This window comes from Poromitra crassiceps (assembly GCF_964638095.1).
Source record: "Poromitra crassiceps genome assembly, chromosome: 5".
Classification (NCBI taxonomy): Eukaryota; Metazoa; Chordata; class Actinopteri; order Beryciformes; family Melamphaidae; genus Poromitra; species Poromitra crassiceps.
Window position 1 is genome coordinate 66141683 of NC_139642.1, and position 27938 is coordinate 66169620.

General features: G+C 45.8%; 2 protein-coding genes across 2 annotated transcripts; one reads left to right on the forward strand and one right to left on the reverse strand.

Annotated features, from left to right (window-relative positions):
• Positions 1 to 3492: 3492 nt before the first annotated feature.
• On the reverse strand, positions 3493 to 18695 carry gemin4 (gem (nuclear organelle) associated protein 4). Its single transcript, XM_083637471.1, has 7 exons — positions 18610 to 18695; positions 15183 to 17246; positions 12630 to 12786; positions 10808 to 11078; positions 7039 to 7245; positions 6191 to 6724; positions 3493 to 5515 (listed from the first exon to the last, which is right to left on the reverse strand). The coding sequence occupies exons 1-7, from the start codon at positions 18617 to 18619 to the stop codon at positions 5294 to 5296; spliced, it is 3465 nt and encodes a 1154-aa protein (XP_083493597.1). The 5' UTR covers positions 18620 to 18695; the 3' UTR covers positions 3493 to 5293.
• A 592-nt stretch (positions 18696 to 19287) lies between these two features.
• dhrs13b.2 (dehydrogenase/reductase (SDR family) member 13b.2) lies at positions 19288 to 27468 on the forward strand. The gene is made up of 8 exons (XM_083636447.1): positions 19288 to 19455; positions 19738 to 19911; positions 22292 to 22567; positions 23523 to 23852; positions 24424 to 24771; positions 25587 to 25682; positions 26282 to 26301; positions 26859 to 27468. Exons 1-8 carry the CDS (start codon positions 19410 to 19412, stop codon positions 26871 to 26873), a joined length of 1305 nt encoding a protein of 434 aa, XP_083492573.1. The 5' UTR covers positions 19288 to 19409; the 3' UTR covers positions 26874 to 27468.
• Positions 27469 to 27938: the final 470 nt, after the last annotated feature.

Consider the following 27938-nt stretch of genomic DNA (forward strand, 5'->3'; position numbering starts at 1 on the left):
CTCCACCTGCCGCTCCGCCCAGCCGGTCTGTCCCAGTGACTTCACAGCTGCTGTGTGCAGCTGAACACCACAAATATAATATAATGTGGGCGTTGATGACGTGCTAAGCGAGCACATACAGACCATAATGTCCCCCTGCTGTTTAATAATGATTAACTAACAATGAACTACTGTATACTCACAAACTGAGCATTGACTACATTAACTAATGAGTAATTACTCTACTAAGGAACTAACAACTAATCATGAACTAATGATTAACTAATATATTAATGAACTGACATGTATCAATCATTAATGAACGATTAGCTACTCTACTCATGGAACTGACCGACTAATCAGTAGCTAACTAATGATTAACTGCTATATTCACGAGCTGACATTTAGTAATCATTAAAGGAACACTCCGCCCATTTTCAACCAGCTTTGTATTATTAGAACATCAGCAGTATATCAGAAAACTGTAAACGGTTTTGAAGTTTGTCATTTAATTTGACAGTTATTGAGTGTTAAAGTGTGGACCAGTGACATCACTGGTCCACACTAACTCAAATTAATAACTAATTAACTCAAATCAACTCTCAATAACTGTCAAACTATTCATCATTCATCTAGTTTGACAGTTATTGAGAATTGATTTGAGGTAATGAGTTATGAATTTGAGTTAGTGTGGACCAGTGATGTCACTGGTCCACACTTTAACACTCAATAACTGTCAAATTAAATGACAGACTTCAAAACAGTTTACAGTTTTCTGATATACTACTGATGTTCTAATGATACAAAGCTGGTTGAAAATGGGCGGAGTGTTCCTTTAAGTATTAACTACTCTACTCAGAAACTTAGATACTAATCATTAACTAATGACTGCCTACTCATTAACTATGATTAACTAGTGATTGACTAATAACCAATTATTCATTAACTACTCAACTATTAGTTAATGATTAGTTTACTAGTAACTACATTATTTGTGTACCTTATTATAAAGTGTTACCGTTTTCCTTTCTTCTTTCCTGTGTCTCAGCCTGTTTATTTGTCTTGTTTGTGTATTATTGTTCTATAAAAATTGAAAATAAAATATTGAGTAAAAAAAACCAGAGAATCAAACCCCAGTCGTCAGATTGGTAGGCGAGCACCTTATCCATTAAGCCATGAGCCCAAGCACCACAATCAGCCAGGGATGCAAACTCATGTAAGGTGAAATAAGAGACACCAGGGTTAGGGTATGGTTGTGGTTAAGAAAACCCTCATCTTAACCACATCCTTTTTTACTTGCTGCATGTGCTGTGTGTTTGAGCTGGGCTGTAGTCCAGTGGTGAAAGACAATGCCTTCCAAGCCAAAGGTTTGTGGTTTGAATCCCGGTAAGGACAAATAGACTTTTCCAGTCTTTCATTGGGAAAGCTGTGACAAAATTGCCAAGAGATCCATTGTAAGCTAGCTAGGCTCTATAGTCTAGAGGTTAAGGTGTCCGCTTTGTATGCAGAGCAGTGCAGGTTTGATTCTGGGTAGAGGTAGGCTAGAGAGAAGTAGGGAGGACAGGGAGGAGATGGGGTAGGAAGGACAGACAGACAGGAAGGAGGCAGGCCGGCTAGAGAGAGGAGGTAGGAAGGCTGGGAGGTAGATCAGAGAGGGAGGCCAGACAGGGAAACAGAAGGGGGGAGGACAGGGAGGAGGCAGGAGGCAGGAGGGAGGGCAGACAGGGTGAGGAGGTCAGACAGGGAGGAGACAGAGGGTAGGGAGGACGGAAGGGGGGAGGTCAGAGAGGGAGGTCAGACAGGGAGGAGACAGAGGGTAGGGAGGATGGAAGGGGGGGAGGCAGGAGACAGAGAGGGGGGAGGTCAGATGAGGAGGCAGGTCAGACAGGGTGGAGACAGAGGGTAGGGAGGTCAGACAGGGAGGAGACAGAGGGGGGGGAGGACAGAAGGGAGGTCAGACAGGGAGGACAGAAGGGGGGAGGTCAGACAGAAGGGAGGAGACAGAGGGTAGGGAGGACACAAGGGGGGGAGGGAGGTCAGACAGGTGGGGAGGTGAGAGAAGGGTGGTCAGATGGGGTGAGACATAGGCGGGGGGAGATGGAGGCTGATGAGGCAGTAGAAGGAGAGACAGAGGTTAGACATACCTCTCAGAGAGGTAGGCTAGTGGAGTCGTTCATGTCTGTCCTCCCTCCTGACATTCCCTTTGTCTCCCCCTTCTGGCTCTTGCCTGTCCTCCCACCCTCTGTCTCCTCCCTGTCTGACCTCCCTCCCCTTTAACCTCTGTCCTCATCTGTCCTCCCCCCTCTACCCTCTGTCTCCCCCCTGTCTGACCTCCCTCTCCTGCCTCCTCATCTGACCTCCCCCCTTCTGTCCTCCTCCCTCTCTGTCTCCTGCCTCCCCCCCTTCCGTCCTCCCTACCCTCTGTCTCCTCCCTGTCTGACCTCCCCCCTTCCGTCCTCCCTATCTGACCTCCTCACCTTGTCTGCCCTCCCTCTCCTGCCTCCTCCCTGTCCTCCCCCCTTCTGTTTCCCTGTCTGGCCTCCCTCTCTGATCTACCTCCCAGCCTTCCTACCTCCTCTCTCTAGCCGGCCTGCCTCCTTCCTGTCTGTCCTTCCTACCCCATCTCCTCCCTACTTCTCTCCTGCCTCCCCCTTCTGTCCTCCCTAACCTCTGTCTCGTCCCTGTCTGACCTCCCCCCTCTCCTGCCTCCTCATCTGACCTCCCCCCTCTCTGTTTCCTCCCTCCCCCCTTCTGTCCTCCCTACCCTCTGTCTCCCCCCTGTCTGACCTCCCTCTCCTGCCTCCCCCCTTCTGTCCTCCCTACCCTCTGTCTGACCTCCCTCCTTCTGTTTCCCTGTCTGGCCTCCCTCTCTGATCTACCTCCCAGCCTTCCTACCTCCTCTCTCTAGCCGGCCTGCCTCCTTCCTGTCTGTCCTTCCTACCCCATCTCCTCCCTACCTCTCTCTAGCCTACCTCCCTACACCTCGCCTCACCAGTCTACCTCTCCCGGAATCAAACCTGCACTGCTCTGCATACAAAGCGGACACCTTAACCTCTAGACTATAGAGCCTAGCTAGCTTACAATGGATCTCTTGGCAATTTTGTCACAGCTTTCCCAATGAAAGACTGGAAAAGTCTATTTGTCCTTACCGGGATTCAAACCACAAACCTTTGGCTTGGAAGGCATTGTCTTTCACCACTGGACTACAGCCCAGCTCAAACACACAGCATATGCAGCAAGTAAAAAAAGATGTGGTTAAGATGAGGGTTTTCTTAACCACAACCATACCCTAAGCCAGTTGATGGGAAGGGGGGGGGGGGTGTTGCACCAAATTGTTGCAAACATTCATATGAATTAACCTCTAAATGTGGTTACAAAATGGCAAACAATACTTTTTATAAACAATACTTTTTTTTTAATAAAATGTGTATTTTTACTCTTTCATTATTTTCTGTATACAAGAATGTGTAAAAAAAAAGCCAAATAAGCAATCCGGCTTCCCACCCTCAGGCACAGCCAAGTATGGATGCCCGACCAAGCCAGAGGTAACATGTGGATGCGAACCTACGACCCTCGTGTTGGTAGGCAGGGAATCTACCGCTACACTGCCCGGACACCAACTATTCTAACCTGAAGCTGAACCAAATAGCTAAGCTACAGCCTATCCTAACCTAGTCTCTTAAAACAGACTGTATCATCTACATCCGGCGAATGCCGCTATATACAGTCTGTACGTTCCACCCCCAGAACATGCACAAGGAAGTTTTTGAAAAAAACCTTCAGACTGGAAGGAAGTTCTACGGAATCAGACCAATCACGACACGCGAATGCGGCATATTGGATTCTGATTGGACTAATGAGCGGAAGACCCGCCTTTCTGCTTCCCATTCCGGTTGGTGCATGATTCTCCCCCACGAAGTACAGACGGTATGGCGGAAGCATTTGAAAATTGCGGAAGCCAACTCGTCTGTTCTAAGAGACTAATCCTAACCTAACCGGCAGTCAGGCCAACAATTGAAAAAATCAAGTCATATTTTACTGTTTGAAATGAACAGTGACTGCAGCATATTTAATTGGTTGATTTAGAGTTCTTGCTACGGTAGGATGGAAACGTACTCAAAGTCTACAGACAGAAAGTAGGATGAGAAACACTATTGACAAAAATGTCAATGACATTGATTTTGGAGTCTGGACAAAGCGTAGACAAGTCATGCAACACGTATATCACCATCAGCTGATTTTAAACAGCGGTACAAAGATGCATCATAAACACATAAATCAATTAATGACAATTAATAGAATGTACAACTCGATGCACATTGTCACAATGGACATTTGAAGCAGTAGATGACCTGGGCCACACTAGCCTGGTTAAAACCATCATGATAACATGACCTCACATCCTGTTTCGCTCTATGCATCAGGCTGGACTTCCAGCCGCTCAGAGTGATTTCAGTGGGCGGGAGTACTTGCCTTGACAGACAACTCTTTCAGCCAATCAGCGTCACCAAATCCACTCGGAATAACGGTGAAAAACTGCACTGGTGCAGACTCTTGTTCTTGTTTAATTGTTGTTATTGAGTCTATTTCTGCAAAAACTGCACTTACGGCTGTTTACTCTACTAATGTTAATGTTTCTGCTCGTTGCTTTGGGAGACGCCATTACCGTTTTGCCAGCCTGATTGACCCGATCACGTCATCAACCACGACGCAGTCCCTGATTGGCCCGTTTACATTGTAATTTCAGGAAATGATGTCCAGATGTCCAGACTGAGGGGTCACATGATTAAGATGTTTTTAAACAGAATGTGGGGTCACATGATTAAGATGTTTTTAAACAGAATGTGGGGTCACATGATTAAGATGTTTTTAAACAGAATGTGGGGTCACGTGATTAAGATGTTTTTAAACAGAATGTGGGGTCACATGATTAAGATGTTTTTAAACAGAATGTGGGGTCACATGATTAAGATGTTTTTAAACAGAATGTGGGGTCACGTGATTAAGATGTTTTTAAACAGAATGTGGGGTCACATGATTAAGATGTTTTTAAACAGAATGTGGGATCACATGATTAAGATGTTTTTAAACAGAATGTGGGGTCACATGATTAAGATGTTTTTAAACAGAATGTGGGGTCACATGATTAAGATGTTTTTAAACAGAATGTGGGGTCACATGATTAAGACGTTTTTAAACAGAATGTGGGGTCACATGATTAAGATGTTTTTTTAGCACATCCCAAACTAAGAAAAGTAGAATCCCTGAACCTCAAATCTCCACTGAATGACACAGACGAGGAATCTGAGGTCAGTCAAGCCGCTGAGGAGACGAGCTGGGCGATCTTCTGCTGCAGCACAGCCTTCATCTCTGGGTTGTCCAGGTTGTCTGTGATGGTGGAGAAGAAGTGGCGGCTGTTGTCCATCTCCAGCTGGGTGCTGCTGTCCGGGAAGGCAGCTGTGACCGCCTGGTACAGGCTGAGGATCTCCAGACAGGACAGGAACAGAGGCTCACGCTGACCCCCCGGCATCATCACCTGCATGGAGAACAAGGCAAAGAAACCTGCTGAGACTCAAATCCATTCTGAGGAATATGTGTCAACCAAGAGAGCCTATTCCATTGTTGTTCATCACATTCATGATTTAAATGAACACTAGGGTTTGGCAAACCAAGATTCTATTTTATTACTATAAACCAGATCTTTTTTAATTCTACTTAGTACTGCATGTTGATCATTCTGCATATTAATCATTCAAAAGAGAAAAAAGGCGAGCACTCAAAAAGGTCCTTTAGGCGTTTTTAATACTTAGCTTGTACAGCAGCACAACGTAACGTACGCGTTTCAGCAGGTAGCCTTCATCAGCATTGTGCCGAGTCAGGCGGAAATATCGTATAAATACAGTCAAACTTTGTTGATGTCCTTATCTGTGTACGCTTACCTGGTAATTGATTGTATTATTGAATGTAGTTCCGGATTGACTGTATTTATACACCATTTCCGCCTGACTCGGCACAATGCTGATGAAGGCTACCTGCTGAAACGCGTACGTTGTGCTGCTGTACAAGCTAAGTATTAAAAACGCCTAAAGGACCTTTTTGAGTGCTGGCCTTTTTTCTCTTTTGTACGTTTCTACCTTGGTCCTGCACCTTGATTGACTTCAACTTTGAAGTGTGCTCGTTACTGCTGCTGTCTGATATTAATCATTCAAACCTGGACATGTTGAACATGGCAGAAGAGCTGGCTGAGCACAAAAAGAACCTCCTTGCTGGGAACTGTCGGGACCTCCTCGTCTTTTTGTGGCTCCACAGATGTGACGGTGGCGGTGCTGGGAATCTGAGGAGAGACTTCTTCCACATGTTTCGGGTGTTTCAGAGGCTCCTTGGACACTGCAGAAGGTTTGGGCGAGGTGGAGGGGAGGTCGGAGTCTCTGGACGCGGGTGTTTTGGTAGAGACGATGGCGGAGGAAGGGAGAGGCAGCTTGGCTCTGAGCGAGTCCAGCGTCTCCCTCATGGCGTGGGCGTACAGCCGGGCCATGTGGGCCCAGCCGCCCGGGGGCAGCCAGTGAGAGCAGCTGGCCCCGCAGAGCAGCTGGAGGGAGCGGAGCAGGAGGACGGACAGGCGGAGCTGGCAGGAGAAGGCCCTCAGGTCCAGCAGGGGTAGGTAGTCCACATACTCCAGGGAGTAGGGCACGTGCAGCTGACCTGAGAGCAGCAGCTCTCTCAGCACTCTCAGCAGCCTGGACCACTGAGACACAGACAAGGTTATAATATCATTATGAAAAGGAACGAAATAACAAAGACTACGTGTGGAAAAAACAACAACATTTCTGTTAACTGAAATAAAAACAAAAACGAGGCTTTACAAACTAGAAATAACCGGCTCACAGTTGTATGCCTCCGCCAAACAAGTCAGGTTGCAGTTCATGTCTTTCCAGACTTATGAAATATATGTAGTGAAGTCCTTGAAATAAGTTAATAAAAGGTATTGTATATTTTTTGGTGAAATGGCAAAAGTCAAAACAAAATAAAAACAAATGAAAAATGTGAAAGTATAAAAACCTTGGACACGGAGCACCAGGGCAGGGTCTGGGTGAGGGCCACCAGCAGCCCTTTGCTGAACATGTTGACGTGTTCTGGGCGGCGGCGGTCCAGCGAGAGGCGGGACAGCATGGTGGACTGGAGTGAGTCCGATATAGAACAGCACTCCATCCAGGCCAGAAGGCCCGTTCCCTGGCCGTACTGTGGCAGGTCCAAAGCTGACCACTCCTACAGAGGACAGGAGGCGGGCAGAGAGGATCAAAAACGACAGGTTCATTACTTGGCACAGAAGTCAAGACAAACACCCCCCCCCCCCCCCATATGAATGATGCAGCCCTCCTCTGGGCCAATCAGAAGGTCACCTTGTTTCTTTTTGAAAGATTATTTTTAGTAACCTGATATCAGACTGAATGTCAACTCGTTACACTCCATCTCCATCTTCTAGTCTGATTCGATCCCTGTCTAACCAATTTCAATGAGGGGAATCCCCCGAGGGGGATTCCATTTTCCCTAACCAATCACAAGAGACCAAGTATATCCACTTCAATCTAACGTTAGTTAATCTAGTCGTGCCCATTGCGCTGTTGATGCTAATCATTAGTCCGCCTTGGCGCTCATTGGACATTCTTTTGACCGAGGAAATCGCTGTTGCATGTCAATGCCAGACCAGAGCAGCCACAACTCAACTCAACTCTGTGGAGTTGGTGGATTGGAAGCACTGGAACCTCAATATTTTGAGGGCATTTCTGTCTCACTGGACAGTCACAGTGAAGAGAGACAGAACAGATGGAGGAAAGAGAGGGGAGATAATGTGAAAAAGGTCCGAGGCTCCCTTCAAACCCAGGAAGTAGCGGGTACACGACAGATGGCTGCCTCGCGTATCCTGCGTGCGTTTGAAGCGTACACGTAGGGTTAATTTCAGTAGGACCTGCACGACCGATGCTCCAAACAGACGGAGGAGACACACAGGAATCTAGTTAAAAGCAAGTATATCTCCAGCTTAAACGTAAATCAGTGTATCAGTCAGTGTCATTTTGAAAATGTGGTAAGTAGGGCTGGGCGATATATCGAATATACTCAATGTATCACAGCTTGTGCCACGTGAGATGTAGTAAATGACTATATTGTGAACATTCGAGTATAATTGTCACGCATTGTTTATAACTTAAGCCGCCGGCATGACTCGCTTCACGTTTCCTCTTGTCAGCTCTCCCTCTCACACTCAGACAAACAGGAAGGGAGGGGGAATCACATGCATACGTCAAACCGCGTCAAACTGCGTCAGACACACTCGCCCGCGCTACGCGACGTCACAGACACTCGCCCGCTGCCTTGACACTCGCCGTCACGTGATTTCTAACCCCACATAGGATAAGCAATAACCACGCCCTGTGGCGCCGGGATTGGCCAGGAGCATTGAAGCTTGGGACTAAAGCACCTGGGGTTTTTCATCTTTTAAAAATAAAGATGTTTAAAAAACTATTGCTTGTTACATTTTCAGTGCTGTACCTTTTCTCTGGGTAAGAATTGAGCTTGAAATTAACGATATGATACATTATATTATATGAGCTATGAACGTGAACACAACACCGTTTATATTATTGCATGTTTTTGTAGATTGTGTACATTGTGTAGATTACAATTATTATGCTTATTATTATTATTGCTATGCTAAGGAAGGTAGGTGACCATAATTCATTTCAATGTCCGCTCTCGAAATCGCTGTCCGTTCTCAAGAGCTATTCAGTTGGTTCATGAAATCGCTGGGCTGCGTGCCCTCCAGTGTTGCTGCTGGCCAATCCCGGCACCACAGGGCGTGGTTATTGCTTATCCTATGTGGGGTTAGAAATCACGCCTCGCCGTCAAGCGATATTTTTCCCCCCATGATGGCGAAGGCTAGGCGAAGGCATGACCCGCCCCTGTCAAGGCAGCGTGGAGGACGAGCCAATATTGTGACTAGATGAGACCTAGATCTCGTTTTAGATTTTGTTATGGTAATATTGTGGTACTGCATACTCGTCTTTTCCTGGTTTTAAAGGCTGCAGTAAAGTGAAGTCATTTTATGAGCTTACCAGACAGACTGTTCTAGCTGTTCTATTATTTGCCTTTACCCACTTAACGTTATTCATTATATCATTATTCACTGATGATTTTTTTTAATCAAAAATCACATTGTGTAAATATATTTTGTAAGAGTCCATATCGCCCAGCCCAATTTACAATTGAAAATCTAGCCCACTTTGTAGAAAATACCAAGATAGATCATATTTCGCAATTCAGCCTAAAATTACTGAGATATGATTTTTGTTCCATATTGCCCAGCCCTACTAAGATCTTTGTTGTCGTCAGTGTTGGGGCTAGTAACTTGTTTTAGTACTAAATGACCATGTTAGTTTTTCAATTATTGTAATCTGTTAGTAGTTACATTACATTACATAGAATATTTTTACTCACTGACTTTTTCTTGTATACACGAGACTTTACAAAATGTTTGGTCATGGAAAAGTCATGGAAATCCATTGGTCAAAATGTGTATGAACCGTGAAGGGTTAAATCGAGCATTTATGAGAGATTTCAAAAATATCACGATATATATCGTGTATCGCGATATTCTTTAGAGGCCATATCGCCCAGCCCTAGTGGGAAGGCAGTGCTGAGACGCATAATTTTGCCAAATTTGGTCAAAAACTGGGATAGACAGAGATCACTTCATTGTCACTCCATGATTAAATAACCAACCAGAGAGGATAAGACAGATACGATTTACACCCATATAGGATAGTCCACAATTCTAGATGAAGAATAGATGATGTGGACTCTAGGTGTTCCTACAAATCATTAACTTGAAGTGGGCATGTAAAGAATAGGTTTATGGAGGTAGGAGCAGCAGGTCAGTGCTTAGACATTAGTTTGATCTCTGCTGTGGTATTTTAGATGAGCATCATGTTAAAGGTCCCAATTCGTGCAGCTGTAACCTCTTAAAAACGTGTGTCTCTGGTCCATAAAACATGATTCTGGATTAATTTGTCGAAAATATAGCAACCCCGTTTGTTGTGACGGAGTTCTCACTTCCTCATCTCGTCGCTTCCCAAGAATGGCCTGTTTCTATAATATATTCAGAACTAACAGTTCCCATTGGCCGCTAAGGGAGAGCCCGCCACAGGCTCCCAGCGGCCAATCAGATTAGCGTCTGTGGACCAGCACGCTAGGTTGCGAGTTATCGTTAACTTAACGGTTACTACGCTAAAGAGGACATCTCAAAATGCCTAGACTTACCGAATGCACCTCTGCAGTTGCTGGATCACGTACAGTTGGCGTCGCTCCAGCTAGAAGTGTTAATTTTGTGGCTATAGACAAAATGGTGCAGGTAGCTTGTGTGAGAGAGACCCGCGCAGTATGCGTGAGGAAGCTCGTGACGTCCCAATTCCCCTCTGGGCAAACGAAGCGTTTGGGGGTGTGGCTTGGAGGAGACTGCAGGGGGAAGCTGGATAGGGGCAAATCCAACTGTGGCAGTTCTGAGCTTGTGACCACTCATTACAGGGAGGGCTGACAGCAGTATATATGCATTTACAAGTAAAAACAGCTTTTGCACGGAATGGGACCTTTAACATTAGTGCTGAGTAGACACTCGGGTATGTTTGCATTTTTGCAGGTAGACTTGTTTGTGTGGTCTGTACACATCAGCTGTTATGTATTTATCCCTGGCAGAATTGTGTCTCTTTTTGGAATGTCATTGCCCTTTGAAGGAACCAATAAAGCTTTGAACACAGTTACAAAGTGAAATGCCCACCTGCTCGGGGAGATCGCACACAGCCAGCAGAGATGAGGGCACCTCGTTTTTGAAGTGCTCCCCCCAGACGGGCCTGAGATGGAAGCGCACGGTCCAGTCCAGATCCTCCATCTTGTTGTAGAGCCAGAACAGAGCCCTGGACCAGCGGCTGGGGGCAGACGCCACCTCCTCACCCACCAGCCGCCCCAGTGTGCTCAGCACCGACACCAGCAGCTCAGTGGTGTCCATGGATAAGTGGTAGATGGCGCCCTCTGGTGGCTGCTCCCAACACCTACCAGAGATTAGATGGATGTAATTTGAAATGGGTTGTTTGCGTGCATGTGAATATACTATACACATACATCACGTAGTAGGCTATATTTTGGCAGCATTTTTTATGACATTTTACTAAGCTACCTCATGTTATCTTACTTCAGTCCCATCTGATTATAGAGTGCTGCAGGAATGAGTCTGAATTAGCACTTCAGTTGGTAAGGGGAAAAGTAAAGGAGCTTTTAGAATGGCAATTTTGGTTAAATGCATGAAATCAGGTCTGTGCACGGTTAACAAAAGTTGACGGGAGGTCATTTGTGTTTAGCAGGATAATCTTCACAAACATGGAACACTTTTATGACTTTTGAGCGTAAATGTATTTTTTTAACATGATTTTCAGAAAACGTTTCAAAAGTTGTAAAAGTCTCCTCGTTTGTGAAGATGATCCTGCTGAACACAAATGACCTCTCCCATAAACGTTTGTTAACCACAGACCTTATTTCATGCATTTAACTGAAATACCAATTCTAAAATCCCATAGCCTTTTCCCCCTAAGAACCAACATGGCGACCATTTCTGGTTAAGCCTACAAAAATGCGTCATCCATGCGGTACTCTATTGCTAGTTTTGTGAAACAAATATAACTTACAGATATTTATATAGGTTAACTCTTGAGCAATGAGCATACAACCAAAGGCAAATCAAAGTCTGTCAAATACCATTGTGCAGAATCATAGGCAATATATTATGGTTGTTGTAGTTTGGTTCCTTAACGCTTTCAGTGCGTAACATATTTTAATGTGACAGGTTTGAACAACAGGGCATCACAGCACCTGGAATAAATCTAAAACTAAAATTTACTTGGGCAACTGTAAATTTACCTGAGCAGGTTGGCAAAATCTAATCTAATCTAAGTGTCCTTGTTCAAGGCATATTGCACACCGCTTTATACTGCCCACCTGTGGTCATGTTATAAAAAGTCTAGCATGCACAGATTGCAAGTTGCATATATAATGATGCCATGAGAATACTCCTTAAACAACCCAGAGGGGGCAGTGCTAGCCAGATGTTTGTCACTGCTGGAGTGAGGACTTTTAAAGCACTCCTAAGAAATCTAATGTTTAAGTTTATGAAAAGGCTGGATGTGTCAACAAACGGTATCATTGTAGCTCTTTCAAGCCCCTCAGTGAGCTGTTCACGTTATACATCAAGTTTAAGGGTCCACTGGCTAAAATGCCTGTATGTTCTGCCTGTGCGTTAAGTTATGTATTTTTTTGTACTTTTTTTTATGATGTTTATTGCCTGTTGTATCTCTTGTATGTTAACCCCGTGTATGTATCCCTATGGACCTGAGTCTGCTAATAAAGTTGAATTGAATAATCAATATATGGGAAATCCTGGAAAGTTTAATTTACAATGTAGAAATAACAGAATGGAATAACTGTAAGTGACTAGTTTAAAGCAGTACAAAAACATATTTGGTGTAGTTTGTAGGCTTGTGACGTTGAAAGTCCTGCGAGGGCTAAAATGAAAACAGTTGAGGTTATGGTTATGGTCCAAAAGAGAACACCTGGAAGCCTGGTTGAGGAGTTGGGCCAGGATGTAGAGCAGAGGGAAGGGAGAGCAGCCCAGCACCCAGTGAGGAGAACAGGCTGCTTCCTGGAGATCCAGACACAAGGCACTGTGGAGAAGCTGCAGGCTCAGCTCTATATCAATGGCAGCATGATCTGGAGGGGAAAGAGAAAGACATTTAATTTTCAATTAGGCTTCGTCCAATATGGGTTTTTGAAGGCTCAAGCCCAGGCTGATACCAATCCAAGATTCAAGATTCAAGATTTTTATTGTCACTCTGTAGTACAAGTATCACGTGTGAAATTCTTGTGCTGTAGGCTCCGTTACAACATAGTGCAAAAAATAAAAATAGAAGATATATAAATAAAAAACAAGAGGCAACGGGCCATAGAGCAGTAAGCCACGCCACAGACAGTGGCGTATTCACTGCCCATAGTGCAAATGGCATGAACATACTTTAAACATAATTAAACATAATAACATTCTGTTAGGTGCAAATAGCGTATACCTAATTAAACATACTATTGAACATTAGTCATACATAATGGTGGCATCTACAGTGCGGTACAGTACAGCTACTACACTATTTGTGTATGTTAAGGGGTCTCGTGGCCTGTGAGAAGAAACTGTCCCTCAAGCGATTTGTGCGTGCTCTTGGGACCCTGTATCTCCTCCCTGAGGGTAGCAGGGAGAACAGACTGTTGTGGGGGTGGTTTGTGTCTTTGATGATCTTCAGGGACCTCCTGAGGCACTGCTGGTTGTACAGATCTTGCAGTTCTGGCAGCTCACATCCTGTTACGTGCTGGGCCGCGCGCCTCACCCTTCTTAGCGCCCTGCGGTCCATGGTGGTGCAGTTCCCGTACCAGGTGGTGAAGCAGCCAGTCAGCAGGCTTTCAATGGTGCCTCTGTAGAAGTCCCTGAGGATTTTTGGCCTTACGCTTCGTTCACACAGACAATCTATGCCTTGCCTTGCCTCAACCCACGCCTACGCCGAGCTGGGCGTGAACCTGTTACACGCTTTTGCGATCACACCGCACGCCTTTTGCACGCCGAACCTGGAGCCGAGTCACAAGCGCCTCTCCTCTCTCCCGACTGTATTTTTTCACGTGTTGTCCAGAATTGTCATGGGTAGCCTCTAGGTAAAATAAATCTGATATATTTAATGTTCTATTGATGCTGGATATGTATAACCAGGTCTGACTATAGTCGGAAATTTTAGAGAGGTAATCTTGCAAGAATATGTGCTGGCACAACAACATTGTCCATCTTGCTTCTTCGGTCGCTATTCTCTCTCATGAAGATTTGTTTGCCGACGGGGAGAAAGCCCCACGTGATAGCCACCCGTCAATCTCTCTCTCTCTCTGCTCAACACTGTTGTAACTCCATTTTATTTTGAAATTCAGTTGAATTTGCCATTTCCCACGGATATTGTCGCGTTTTTCTTTCATGGCTTGACAGAAAAGCCTGCCTGCACGCGCCTTGTCGGCTTCAAAATAGAACTCACGCCTATTCGATAAAATCGGCAAGGCACAGGCAAGGCGTGGGTACACGCAGGGTTCACGCTCAGGCGGCCGGTGTACACAGCCTCGTTGACTAAAACGGACGCCTATTAAAAAGCGTGGGTAAAGGCAAGGCATAGGCAAGGCTTGGGTCGTCGGTGTGAACCCAGCCTTAGCCCGAATTTCTTCAGGCGCCTGAGTCCGTGTAGTCGCTGTCGGGCCTTTTTGACAACAGTGGCGGTGTGGTTGGCCCATGTCAGGTCCTGGTGGATATTGACTCCCAGGTACTTGAATCCTGATACTTCTGGACTGAAGCTGATAGCCAATGTTTTGTGCAGATATCATATATCTTTAATATCTTTAACATTCACTAACTGTGGTCAAGGAGGAAGCTCCATCATATCGGAGGCCTAAATGTACTTTTTAGACAGGAGAAACATCCTAAATGAACATTTAACAATTTTACAAAATCTTTTACAAAAGCATACTTTGTGCAGAAACCATTGCAGTGTTAAATAGAGCCCGACAGATATATCGGTGGGCCGGTATTGGCCTATCACCAATATATCAGTACCGGCCGATATGTTGGCCGATACTTTTTATTTTTTGTTTGTTTTTAAGCTATAGACAGCATGTTGTGTATATTTGATCCTTTTTGTTAAGTTATTTGTTCTATTCATGTTTTTGTATTTCTAGTTATTTATCATTATTAAATTCCCAGTGAAGTTTACTGTTTCAGTGCAATGATGTAATTTTGGACAATACATTTTATTGTTAAAGTGTAAAATATCCTGCCTACATTACATATCTCAAGTCACGTTTGTCAAGTCATCTCGTTGTCAAGTGTTTGATATTTGGGGGATCATTGCAAAAACAAAAGTGTAATACAATGTGTGCATATAATATATATTATATATAATATAAGAATATCGGCCGATATATCTATATTTGATTTTTTTTTTACTCTCCAATATCAATATCGGTATCAGCCCAAAAAAATCCAGTATCGGTCGGGCTCTGGTTTTAAAGCAGGAACAAGATGGTATGCTCACCCATGGAGAGGTTAGGCAGGACAAAGACGACCACGACCTCCTGGGGTGACAGAAAGCTTTGCCTCCTTTCTTCTCCCTCAACCTCCATTTCTGGCCTCATCAGTAGACCCAGGAACCTGAGGAACTGCTCTTTTTCATTGGCCGACAATGATTTGGTCCTGATCGTCTCCTGTAGGCAACTGCAGAGTAGACTCTTCTCCTCTCCGCCGTCTTCTCGTCCCCTCCCTCTGAGCCCAGGCAGCTGCTGCAGGATCGTAGCCATAAGAGAGAATGCCCCCTTGTTGAAAACAGCCGAGTGGCAGCAGCGCCTCACGGTGGCCTCGGGGTTCTGAAACGCCACTCTGGCCACCAAGGAGACGGCCGTGCCCAGGTTGGGTGCCAAGGTTCCGCAGCCTCCCTGGATAATGCAGTTGAAAGCCATGTTGAGCTCCTGTCCAAACCTGTCTGTCATGGCGGAGGGGCCGGAGCGCCCGCAGAACCCCCTAGTGGACAATCTCAGCGTGGCGGCCAACACTTTGTTCTGGTCTTCTAAGGAAAGCGAAGAGAAAATGTCTACCATGAGTTTCCTGCACTGGCTGACGTCTGCGGTGTCGCTGTGGAATTGACTCGTGAGCATGGAGGCTAGTTTGATCAGCGTTCCGTGCTGCTGGAAGGCTGCTTGGTTCCTTTCCAGGCAGTCCAACAGATGCTCCTCGCTGGTCGCCCAGCTCTTCTCGCTGGCAAATAACACAGCAAACTCCTGGTAGTCCTCCAGGCCATGGTTAATGATGGCCATGGTGACTCTAGCATTCACCTCAGGGTTGCTCTCTAAGGAAGGGAACGCCAGCTTCTCCAGCACTCCAATAAGTGTCTTCTTCATGTCGCTCGGAGACTGCGGATCATCCATGTCTCTCACAGTGTCAGGCACGTCCATGTCTCTCACAGTGTCGGGCACGTCCATGTCTCTCACAGTGTCGGGCACGTCCATGTCCTCTAGAGCTTTGAGGACTCTCTGGACACTTTGCTCCAGTTTAAACGCAAAGTAACTTGGATTAGTGCCATCACACTTCTTCAGCAGCCCGCTATTTTGCCAAAACTGTGCGAGTTCTGTTACAATCTCCGAGGCTTGGGCGAGCGTCATCGTGCTGGGCTCAAATGGAGCTGGGCTGTGAGACGCACGCAGGTCTCTCTGGGCCTCCTGAAGGAGTTTGGGACTCAGTTTCTCATCGTTCCTCTCTCTGATGCTCACAACCTTAGACAGGGTGTGCATCTTCTGTTCAGTAGGAAGTACGTCCACTTTGCCTATTAGGAAGGATGTGTAGAGGGCATCGAGGGCAACAGAGAGGGCTTGAAGACAGAGGTCTGTTGTGGATATATGATCTCTTATGTCGCTCAGTGCATGAAGGAGAACAGACAGGACATCAGTGGTCAATGAGGACACAGATGGCAACGACGGATCATCCGATGTATCGAGCTTCAGCCTCTTCGCAGCCTTTGGGGACAGTCCGGCAGACTGGGCGGAGAGGCGAGCGAACTGGTCGGCGAACATCTTCTCCAGGCTATCTTCTCCTCTCTCTGCTATCTGCTCGGCTCCGCCTTTCCAAAGTTCCCACCACACCGCCAGAAAGAGTCGGACGTCATCCTCTGAAGTGGGACTACAGCTGACGTGTTGGGCCAGCCTGCCCAGCTCGCTGCAGATCTGAGCGTGGGGAAGACAGAGGAGGAGTCGGCCAAAGATCTCAGCAGCTGCCATTGACTTCACCAGCTCCAGCAGGACAACATGGCTGACCTCGGGAAGGCTGTTGTGGATGGGGAAGAAAGGGTTCTCCTTCCAGCCCGTCTCCTTGTCCTCTCCGGCCTCTTGGCACAGCAACTTGCTCCACAGCACGCACACTAATTTCTTTCTCCAGTGGAGGGTCTTCGTGTCAGGATGACCACTGAGCTCCTCCTGCCTGCAGAGTTCTTCCACGGCCTCCAAGATCGGGTGGCCCACCCTGGTCCAGTCACCCTTCTGAAGGCTGGAGAGGGATCCAGGGAGGCACAGCTTGTTGGCTAGAAGGAAGCCACCCTGAAGAACTGCCCAATCTGTCAGCACAGGAGAACAGACGTCAAAACAAGTCACAACATCACGTTAATTTCACAGCAGTAACAGAATGCAATTCCAACTACCGGTATGTCCAATTGTGAGAATCTGAGTTGAACAACTCCTCCCGCTCCCAGTTTTGAGTATTCTACACATAGCATTTTTTTTTTAAGAGAGAGAGGTGAGGAGGGACGAAGGCGTAGCCTGGAGGTGCTGCTGCAAGCAGCTGCAACAGTGTTTTCTCTGATATATCAACCTTGTTAATCTCGCTATATTCTTCATCACAGCGGGTCATTACCCACTGTGCACTTAAACGTGCACTAGTTCTGCATAATCACCTGCAGCTCTCTCCTTATTTTACTGACTTTCTCACTAATCACACGGCTGTTTACATGCTTTTCTCTGAACGGCTAGCTATTAGCATAGCTAGCTGTTAGCGATCATGGATGGGGTCGGGACTGCCCCCTAGTCCGACACCTCATGGTTTTGGGTTAGGGTCTGGGGGAGGTTAGGTTTAGGCGTGGGGGTGGGAGAGGTTAGGTTTTGGGTTCGTGGGGGTGGGAGAGGTTAGGTTTTGGGTTAGGGTCTGGGGGAGGTTAGGTTTAGGCGTGGGGGTGGGAGAGGTTAGGTTTTGGGTTAGGGTCTGGGGGAGGTTAGGTTTAGGGTTAGTGAAAAACGGGGAATATAGAACCCGGGGAACATAGACATGATCCCCTGTCCAATGCCTCTTTTTTCGGACTCGTGAGGTATCGGACTAGTGCCATGGCACCCATGGATGTTCCCTCTCTCGGTAAGATGTTATGTTTGTGAACCTTGCTGCGCATAACATTACTTATTTGCGGGAGTGCATGGGAGAAGTCTCCCGCTAGTGTTGATGCCCAGTGTGATGGCAGAGAAACGTGTGTTTGCTGCCGACGTGACCCTGCTACTGTACTCCGATATTCTCGTACAGCAGTCAGCGTCACAGTGTTCGATTCGTCAATGAGTGGGAGACGCTGTTCAAAAAGCTCTCAAAAATGATACTGCTGCGTGAAACAACCGTTTAGAAGCAGTCTTTCCACAGCCTGTGCTGAATTTACAGCAGGGTGTGTTTGATCTCGCTGTCATGGTGCACCGCTTGCACGCGGCGAGCAAACAACACATGCAGTCACACGGAGACGGCGGCGTTTAGTCAGTGATCAACGCAAATCCAGCGCACCTGGGACGCAAAACATGTCATGAAATACTCAAACTCCCATTAAAAGCCATGAGGAAAACGTTAGAACTAAAGAAGCCAGCATTAAATTGACAGATTATGGAATGGTGTTCAGCGTGATGTTACCTCCATGCAATACATAAAAGCAGGTCAAGTTGGCGTTACGTTACCTTTGTTCATCTTATTCAATGTAAGGTACGCTTTCACATTTCACATAAACATTTTTTTCGCACCGGCGTTTGTTTGGAGCGCTTCCTCTTTTCCGCATCAACGTGTCAAAGGACACGAGGAACAAGCTGCTCTAAAGTGTTCAGAGACATAATGCAGCACCACAACAGGACAACCCGAGTACTGCGCGTTTCACATGGCGTATGAAATAATCAGTTAATTGTCAATGTGTTTCATCTTGCAGTTGCAATAAGGCATAGGCATTGTAATTACTTTGCAGATTGGATAAAACAAGTTAACCTGATTATTAGTTATTATTTTTGTCGATGTAAATCGTTCATTTAGAATGTTAAGTTACAGTCTTGTTTCCAGGTTTGATGTTCATATCTCGAACATTCCCAGCAGCACTTGAACGCAACTTAGCTGGAGCAAAGAGTGTTGAAGGCAAGAGTAGATATGTAGATATGCTACTTTTTTTTTTTTTACAACTCTGCCGCCATTTTGGTCTGAAAAAAACACCCACTTGGCCAATGGGACAACAGCAGAGAAACATGACAGCCAATCAGAAGTGTCTCCTCCAGGACAAAATGGCGGATTTCTGTGTTGATGTTGCAATGGAACAACAATGTGTTATCTAATCCCTCGTATGTAGCGTTAAGTTCTTTGGCTGTAGCAACAAGTTCTCGTCGGGTTGCGCGGTCTGGTTCCTCAGGAAATGAAAGTGAAAGTTGTCCAGGCTGTCATGAAAGCTGTTCTGTATGGCCGTCAAGCAGCAGGAACGGGTTTCTACCAATGAATAAGCATGTGTTTAATCTTAAAGACCCTCGTCTACTCGTGTCTGTGTGCAGGTAGGCGCTTCCTTCCTTGTTTTCTGGTGTTGTAGTACAGTTTATTTAGCTTATAACTATTATGAACTCTCTCGACCCCTCCCCCTCTCTCTCAATTCAGTGCTTCATGACACAATGCATACATTTCCAAAGTGTATCAACAATGTAAACAGCATAACATAAACAACCAAACATAACATAAAGATCTCTCTCTCCCTCAAAGTTTGAAGGGGTTGTGGTGGGATATATAAAATGTGTTGTCGCAGTATCCTTGTTTAGTTTGTTCTCTTCCTCCCCCCTCAGGTGTGTGTCTGTCTCAGACGTCCTGGCTGCCCTGTGTGTTCTTTGATGAGCGGGTGTTTTTGAACCAGGAAGGCCACATGGAGACCCAGTTCATCCACAGAGACGCTGTGCTGCAGTTTGGCCACAGAGGAGACCCTCCTGTTAACCCCCGCATCACCACCTTCCTGCTCATGGGTATGGCTTTGAGCTAGACACTGACAACTATCTATTCCAGGGCTTTTCAAAGTCTGTGACTGTGTGATCCCCCCCAGACAAACCTCGCTCCATGATGCCTATGGGATGTTCATAATGATGTCATTTTGTCCCATATACGAGGGATCAGCCGAGCAGCATTTTGGTAAACAAACCGCTTCACTGGGTGGCAACGGCAATGGAACCCTATGGAGCACAAGTGGCGCGAGGCGTGAGTGTCTGACTCTAGCCAGTTAACTCTGTTTACATTTTAAAAACTGCGACAGTTCACACAACTTTAACACGCCATGTATATATTATACATCAAACTCTTGAGCTACTTCTGCTCTCACTCAGAATGTCAAAATATAAGCGATGTGATGTATAGTTTTTAAGATATTAACGTTTGTTTGGCACAACTCATACTATTAACTGCGGGGTTCCGCATTTCTGGGTGGCTGTGACATCACGCTGATTCGTCCTATACAGCCTGATATTGCTGTTAGTGTTTGACATACGTCAGACTACACCAAATACATAAAGATTTACCGTAATTTGTTTCTGACTCTGGAAATGTAGGGGAAAATGGTAAAATTCCCCCCAAAATGACGGTATCTCTGAACTATCTTTAACCAAATCACATACATTTAAGCTATTCTATGTGATCTCCTTTTGATAACTAATGTAATAACTAATTTAATATTTTTTCACTTCCAATCGCTGAGCCTCCCCTGAAACTGCTTTGGGAGGCCCGCATCCTACTTTGAAAACTCTGATCTATTCTATTCTATTCTATTCTATTCTATTATTTGTTGGGCAAGTTAGAGTTAGAGTAACTTGTTACTTATTACACTACTTTTGCATTACTTTCACCAAAAGAAATGCAAAAGTACAACAGCGCTGGTTAAAAGCTTGGGTAACACAATGTGAGAGCCTTATTCAAGGTTCCAGACTCACTTTTTTCACCACTGTCCCGGAAACCGTACGAAAAAAGAATTTCACCCATCCTGAAGTCAGTGTAAACTGTACAAAATTCAAAATGTTATCCTTTTACTTTGTTATAGACCCCTTATACGACTACGTCACACTGACATCACGCAGCGTCGATGCGCAAGACGGAGGCAGAAAGACAGACTCCGCGCAGCCCTGGCAAGTAGTTTTCCAGTGGCTGGAAAACTATTCGAGCAAGACATGTCTTCGTGTTGTGCAGTGCGATGCCAGAATCGGAAAGCTATTGTAGCAGAGTATTCGGGTCCGCCTATTCACACTTGGTTAATAAAATAATAAACGATAGAGCCAGGCTGTAACGTTATAACAAGCTTCTCCCCACATATCCTGTTCTACGGCAACTCGAGGGAACATACACAGCCTCGCACACACGCAATAGAACACAACACAACACTGAACAGTCTGTTACACTATCAACAAAGCAAGGACTAAAGTTTTACCGAATCCCGTCAACTCATACTGCTTTTAATGCTAACCGTAGGTGTCTTTGGTTGCAAGCTGAAAGAGGAAATCGTTAAAAATGCCCGACTTTGCAGTGCTCGCTCATTTCATATCAGGTAAGCTGTAGCTGTAGGCTGCTAATAACAGCCACATCGCTCGGTTAGTTAACAACCAAGTAACGTTAAATAATGTCATTATTGAGTTGAACTGATTGGAACGAGGACATCATTAAAAATGCCCGACTTTGTAGTGCTCATTTCATAATCAGGTAAGCTGCCTGAAGCTGTAGGCTGCTCAGCCACATCGCTCGGTTAGTTAACGACCAAGTAACGTTACATAATGTCATTATTGAGTCATTATCAACATAACAATATATCTTTGCAAGTTACAGAATAATTATCTACGCTATCCCCAGTTATAAAGGAATGCACGATATGTATTGCTGGCCACTAGGCTTGGCCAATTGACAGCGCCAGTGCGTATGGGTCTGTAAGACATATCCCATTAACCAACGTTAATTTCGATGCATAACATTGCTTAACACTAGGCGATAAGCTGTGGTAGTAAGCCGAGAACTGCATTTTAAAACTAAAATCTAACTGTGTGTCACAGATGGGCACAGCAGTCCTGATAGTGGGGTTTTACACAGTTCTCTGTGTCTGTCAATGCTGGGCTCACGGCTTTTTGCCTACACGATGCGTGCGCAGCTCCAGTGTTGACAGCTGTATAAGGGGTCTATTGTCATCTAGTGGTTATTTGCATAAAAAACACACAATTCAAATGATTAGGAAATAAAATTTTGTATTTTTATTTAAATATTTGCTTTGGATTTATTTATCTACTGCATTTTTAGTTTACATTGATACATTTCTCCTTCAAACAACTGTATTTACTCAACTTTCTCTCTATTCTATTCTATTCTACTCTCCTGCAGTGTCTAAGGTGGACCTGCGGGGGTATGTGGAGGGGGTGGATGAAGAGCAGCTGGAGTGTGAGCTGCGGTGGTTCAGCACGAGGGGCATCCAGGTGCGCTGGCCGGGCCACGGGGCCCAGGACTACGACCTGTGGTTCACCTGCACGCTCAGACACAGCCAGGGCCTGTTCACCCTCACAAGCTTCCTCAGGCACACCCCGGCACACCCGCCCCCCGTGCAGGAGGACTACCTCAGCCGGCCCGTCATCGGGGACAGAGACGTGATCGCCACCTCAGGTAACGCTGATCACACTGACACAGGTTTGTGGAGGCCAGGCATTCTTGATTGAGGGCAGCGGTAGATTCCACGATACCAACACAAGGGTCGCAGGTTCGAGCCCCCGGTACGCATGCGCCTCGCAGCGCACCTCCGCGCAGAAGTGTCAGAGAGCGCAGCTACTTCTCTTTCTCTGCACGCTCTGCTCGTCCGCTATATACTTTGCCCCAGATCTATTGTCTTCGTTATCATGGGTATATAAAGTAATATGTTTGGGATAACTGTTAATGGCTACCTTCGTTATAAAATGCAATTGCATTATGTCTGTTCTCCTCCCGTTTTCCCAGTGCGTGCTGTTGTAGAGAGAAGGCGAGTCCTCGCTCTCTACTTGTTGCTCCGCAGGCAACGAGCCCCTGAAGCCCTCTCCCCTCTCCCCCTCTCCAACTGCTCTCTCTCTCTTTTCACACTTCCAAAGGGGCAATCAACAACGTAAATAAACATTATTTTACTTTGAAATTAGTTTTATTTGACGAATGTCCGGTTTTGGAGTTCCTGTCTGCCCTGATTTGATCTGTTCAGCTTGACAGATTCGCTCACGGACGCAGAGGGTCCGCGCACAAAAATAGAAATCTAGGCTATCCTGTGCGCCCTGAGCGTCCACGGAGCTGCGCGCTGCGCGCAATTTGGTGTGGACTGACAGATCTGTTAACATGGTGTCCTAATGAAAACTGGCTGCGCCGCACAGCTTACGTGCAGGAGACGCTTGCGGTGTGTTTTCAGGGTTAGTCCCATCCTTTGCGCTGTTTATTGATGCTGATTGGCTAATCGTTAGTCCCCCTCAGCGATCATTGGACAAGTCACTTTTTCAACTTTGGAAATCGCTGTTGCATCTCCCAATGCATGTATTGGCAAAGCGTTATAACCCTCTTTTAAAACTGTATCTGTGTGCTTCTGTGTCATCATGTGCTTTTCCAGCCACCATGGTTCTACAAACCATTTCTCCATGGGTGCGAGCGACCCTACAGTCCCAACAGAAGCTCCACTGCCAGTTTGCCATCGACCACCGGGGGCCGAACGTCAACGTGGAGTGGTACCGGCAGCATCGCGGGGAGAGGACCAAGCTGTTCAGCTACAGCAGCCGGTCGGGGCAGACGCAGGGCACCGGGGTCAGGCTGAAGGGCCTGGCCGGGGGGGACGCCTCCTTCACCCTGCCCCTCGTCAAGATCTCAAACGAGGGGACGTACGCCTGCTCTGTGTCGGTGCCTCCGCTGCTCGGCAGTCTAGACATCACTCTGAATATCCAAGGTGAGAGAGGGTCACAGAGAGCTCGGGGGTTATGGTCAATGGTAGTAATGTTGCATTCAGGTGCTCCTCGGATGGTCCTATTTTCCGAGCTGGCAAGTGGTTCTTCCGACGTCGATGCGTTCATCATGTGCTTGTGGTGTCGGAATGATCAGAATGTGTAAACCAAATCAGGATTAATGCCAATAGGTCACTTTTCTAACTAATCCAGGCCACTCTACATGGACAGCTACTAAAGGTAATACCATATTCCAAATTACGTTTGAGCAAAATAAAACGTTTCTTGCCATCAACAAAGCATCTATTTCCGTCCGCCATGTTTCTGCCTCTATGGTTTGTGCATATATGATGTCAAGTCGGCAACTCATATACCAACATTTTCGCCGACTTGAGCCTCCGTTCACGTGAATTCTCCCGGTCGGGATCTAATTTTTCAGATTATTCCAACAGCACATGAATGCAGCATGAGTCAGAATAAAATGTCGGCATTGTACGTTGCATATCATTGTTCTAGATACGTTCTAGATACGTGCATATCAACGTTATATTTGACTAAAATCCCCCCACTCCTCAGAGCCTCCCCGCGTCTCCCTCAACGTGGGCCCCGCCCTCTCGCTGGAGGAGGGCGAGGAGCAGAAGGTGGTGTGCGAGGCGGAGGGATACTACCCTCTGGACGTGGACATCGTCTGGTACCAGGAGAACCCGCAGCTGTCGGGCCGGAGGGTGGGCGGGCCCATGCCCAAGAAGCTAGAGAATCTGCTGCTGTCCAGCCACAAGCACAGCCAGGATGGCACCTACTCCCTGTCGGCCTTCTTCTACCTCCAGGCCTCGCTCGCCCACTCGGGGAGCCAGTTCACCTGCTCCGTCTCCCACCGCTCCCTCCGCATGCCCGTCCGCAAGAGCTTCAACCTGAGCGTCCACGGTGAGAGGAGGTCACCACCTGCACATGAGATACCACCTGCACATGAGATACCACCTGCACATGAGATACCACCATGGTTTATTAAAGGGAAGCAGCACATAGGATATGGCAACAGAAACATTTAATATAAATAAGAATAGATGAATGAGGGGTGTCACCTCTTGCATCAACTGTCAGTTACAATGACCGTGAATTGCAAATCACAATGACAAATAGGAAAACACAACAAATCAACACAACGGCAAAATAGGTCTGTTCTAAAACTTTTGAATGGTACAGTAGTGTCCATAACAAATGTACCAAACATGCAGGTTATGTGCATTACTAGCTGTTAACCTTATCATAAGTTCTTCTCCACCTTTGTTTACAGTAGCAGTTAAGAACTGAATACTTTTTGTCTCATACCACTGAAGAATTAACTGAATTCAGGACTGCATAAAATTAAACCAAATTGACCTGCAGTCCCCTTTGCTACCACAGAGTGGCAGTACAGGTACATAGCTGACAACTAACACCCCTGTGTGTGTGTGTGTGTGTGTGTGTGTGTGTGTGTGTGTGTGTGTGTGTGTGTGTGTGTGTGTGTGTGTGTGTGTGTGTGTGTGTGTGTGTGTGTGTGTGTGTGTGTGTGTGTGTGTGTGTGTGTGTGTGTGTGTGTGTGTGTGTGTGTGTGTGTGTGTGTGTGTGTGTGTGTGTGTGTGTGTGTGTGTGTGTGTGTGTGTGTGTGTGTGTGTGTGTGTGTGTGTGTGTGTGTGTGTGTGTGTGTGTGTGTGTGTGTGTGTGTGTGTGTGTGCTTGTGTGCGTGCGTGCGTGATCAGAGCGAAGCAGCTGGCTGTTCCTTACCATCATCTTCACTGTGGGCATACTTCTCGTGGGCATACTTCTCATCTGGATACTGTGCTACCTGCACTCAGGTGAGTATCTCACACACAGAAGGACATAGTATAGAGTTATGTGAACATGTTGAACCATGGGTTCTTAAAGTGAGGTCCGGCCGTCCAGGCACACCCAGGGGTCCTTGAGGGGAGTCCTGAGGGTCTGCAACAAAATGAGGAATAGTAAAAATTAGCTAGAATTTAACTATTAGAGTTTTCTTATTGAAAGACTGTGTATATTTTGTCATACCTGACAGTTTCGACTGCTACTTCCTGCAGTCTTCCTCAGAGACGTCACGTGATGTTGTTGTGACGTGCTGTATGGCTGGTTTTATGAAGGGTTGGCCATCCCACCTGGATAGGTAGGATGACCATGCCCCCTGCTGGCCGGTAGTTTATGGTTAATAATAGACGAAATGAACTTGTTTGGATTATTAGCTAGAATTTAATTCACTATAAATAATCTCAGTTAGAGAACATATAAGACTGACTGTTGTGGGTTTACTCTCACTGCTTTTCTCTCTCCACATACACTGTAGCGTCGAGCCTGTAGTAGACAGTTATACAAGTGAATTAAATCATTAGATTGACACATTGGTGAAACATTAGAGAGTAATTGTGCTTTCTTTCCTCCTCAGCACGACAAGAAAGGATGAAGGTGAGATGACATGAACACTTTTTTGTTCCCTGTGTCTTCACTATTTGGGCATCTGGGTAGTGCAGCAGCGGTAGATTCCCTGCCTACCAACATGAGGGTTGCAGGTTCGAGCCCCCGTGTTACCTCCAGCTTGGTTGGGTGTCATAAGGCATAATTGGCCGTGATTGTGGGTCGGAAGCCGGTAGGGTATGAGCCCTGGTTGCTGCACTAGCGCCTCCTCTGGTCGGTCGGGGCGCCTGCTTGGCGGGGAGGGGAACTGGGGGGAATAGTGTGATCCCCCCACACGCTAGGTGCTGCCGGTGGAACTCCTCACTGTCAGGTGAAAAGAAGTGCCTGGTGACTGCACATGTATCAGAGGAAGCATGTGCTACTCTATGGCTCTCTCCAGATCGGCAGAGGGGGTGGAGCAATGCCCAGGACAGCAGGGCGAATTAGCAAAGTACAATTGGGGAGAAAATGAGAAAACTTGATAATTTTTTTTTTTTAAACGGTGCCGATCAGTGTAAACCAAAGTGTGTGTGTTTGTGTGTGTTTGTGTGTGTGTGTGTCCTGAGCAGAGGAAGCCTTACTGAGTGGCCTTGTCAGAGCGAGCAGATCAAGTGAAAGAGCATCTGAGCCAGACTGTCTTCTTCTCTCCTCCCTCACTCATCCTTATTTTAGAATATTTTAAATGGTTGATTTTCTAGGTGGATTTCTGTCCAAATGAATGTAGTATTTGTAGGGTTAGGGTGCTCAGGGGGCTGTACCAAATATAGCTTTTTCACATTTGACTATGCTATTGAGGTTTTCATCATGACGTAAAATAATTAGAAAAATAAAAAAATCCTCAGTTTGAATCAAGTCAGAATAAATCTGGGTCTTTTTTGTTAAATCAACTTTGTTTAATGAATATAACTGCAGTGAAAGTTGCACAGTACAAATCTTGTACAAGGTTGATCTCTGGTTTTCTCAATCAACCATTCATGTACATTAAGCGCTAGGGGTGTCAAAAATAATCGATTATAAGATGCATCGCGATGCGGACGTGCACGATTCTGCATCGATTAACAAATATCAAAAATCGATTATTAAAAAAAAAAAAAAAAAAATTATAATCAAATAAAATAGAATGTAAGTACATGCAGTTGTTTATTTTAATTATGGATCATAATACAATGCAATTCCAAATGCACTGTTATTTTAAAAGTAGCCACACAGTGAGAAAAAAGAAAGTGAGAAAAAATAAATCATGTATTGCGGAAAAAGTGATGCATCGATTTAAGATGCATCGCGATGCATCGTGATGCATCGTTTAATCGAATCGAATCGAATCGTTGACAGATGAATCGTAATCGAATCGAATCGTGAGGCCAGTGAAGATTCACAGCCCTATTAAGCGCTATAGTAGTTTCAGTAGTTTGTTCATTCAGTCATTACCATTCACTGGCTAGATCAATATAATAACAATAATAACACACTGACAGAAGGATACTGCAAAGTGCAAACATTTAATGCTGATTGTTTTTTTTCCGAATGTCAGCGAGCAAATATTTTAATGTCCAATCTATTCTGTACAACCCTCATTATTTGACTATTGCTTCATTTTGATTTCTGATCTGATGCTGACAATTCCCATGATGGAGGAAGTGAGTGATAAT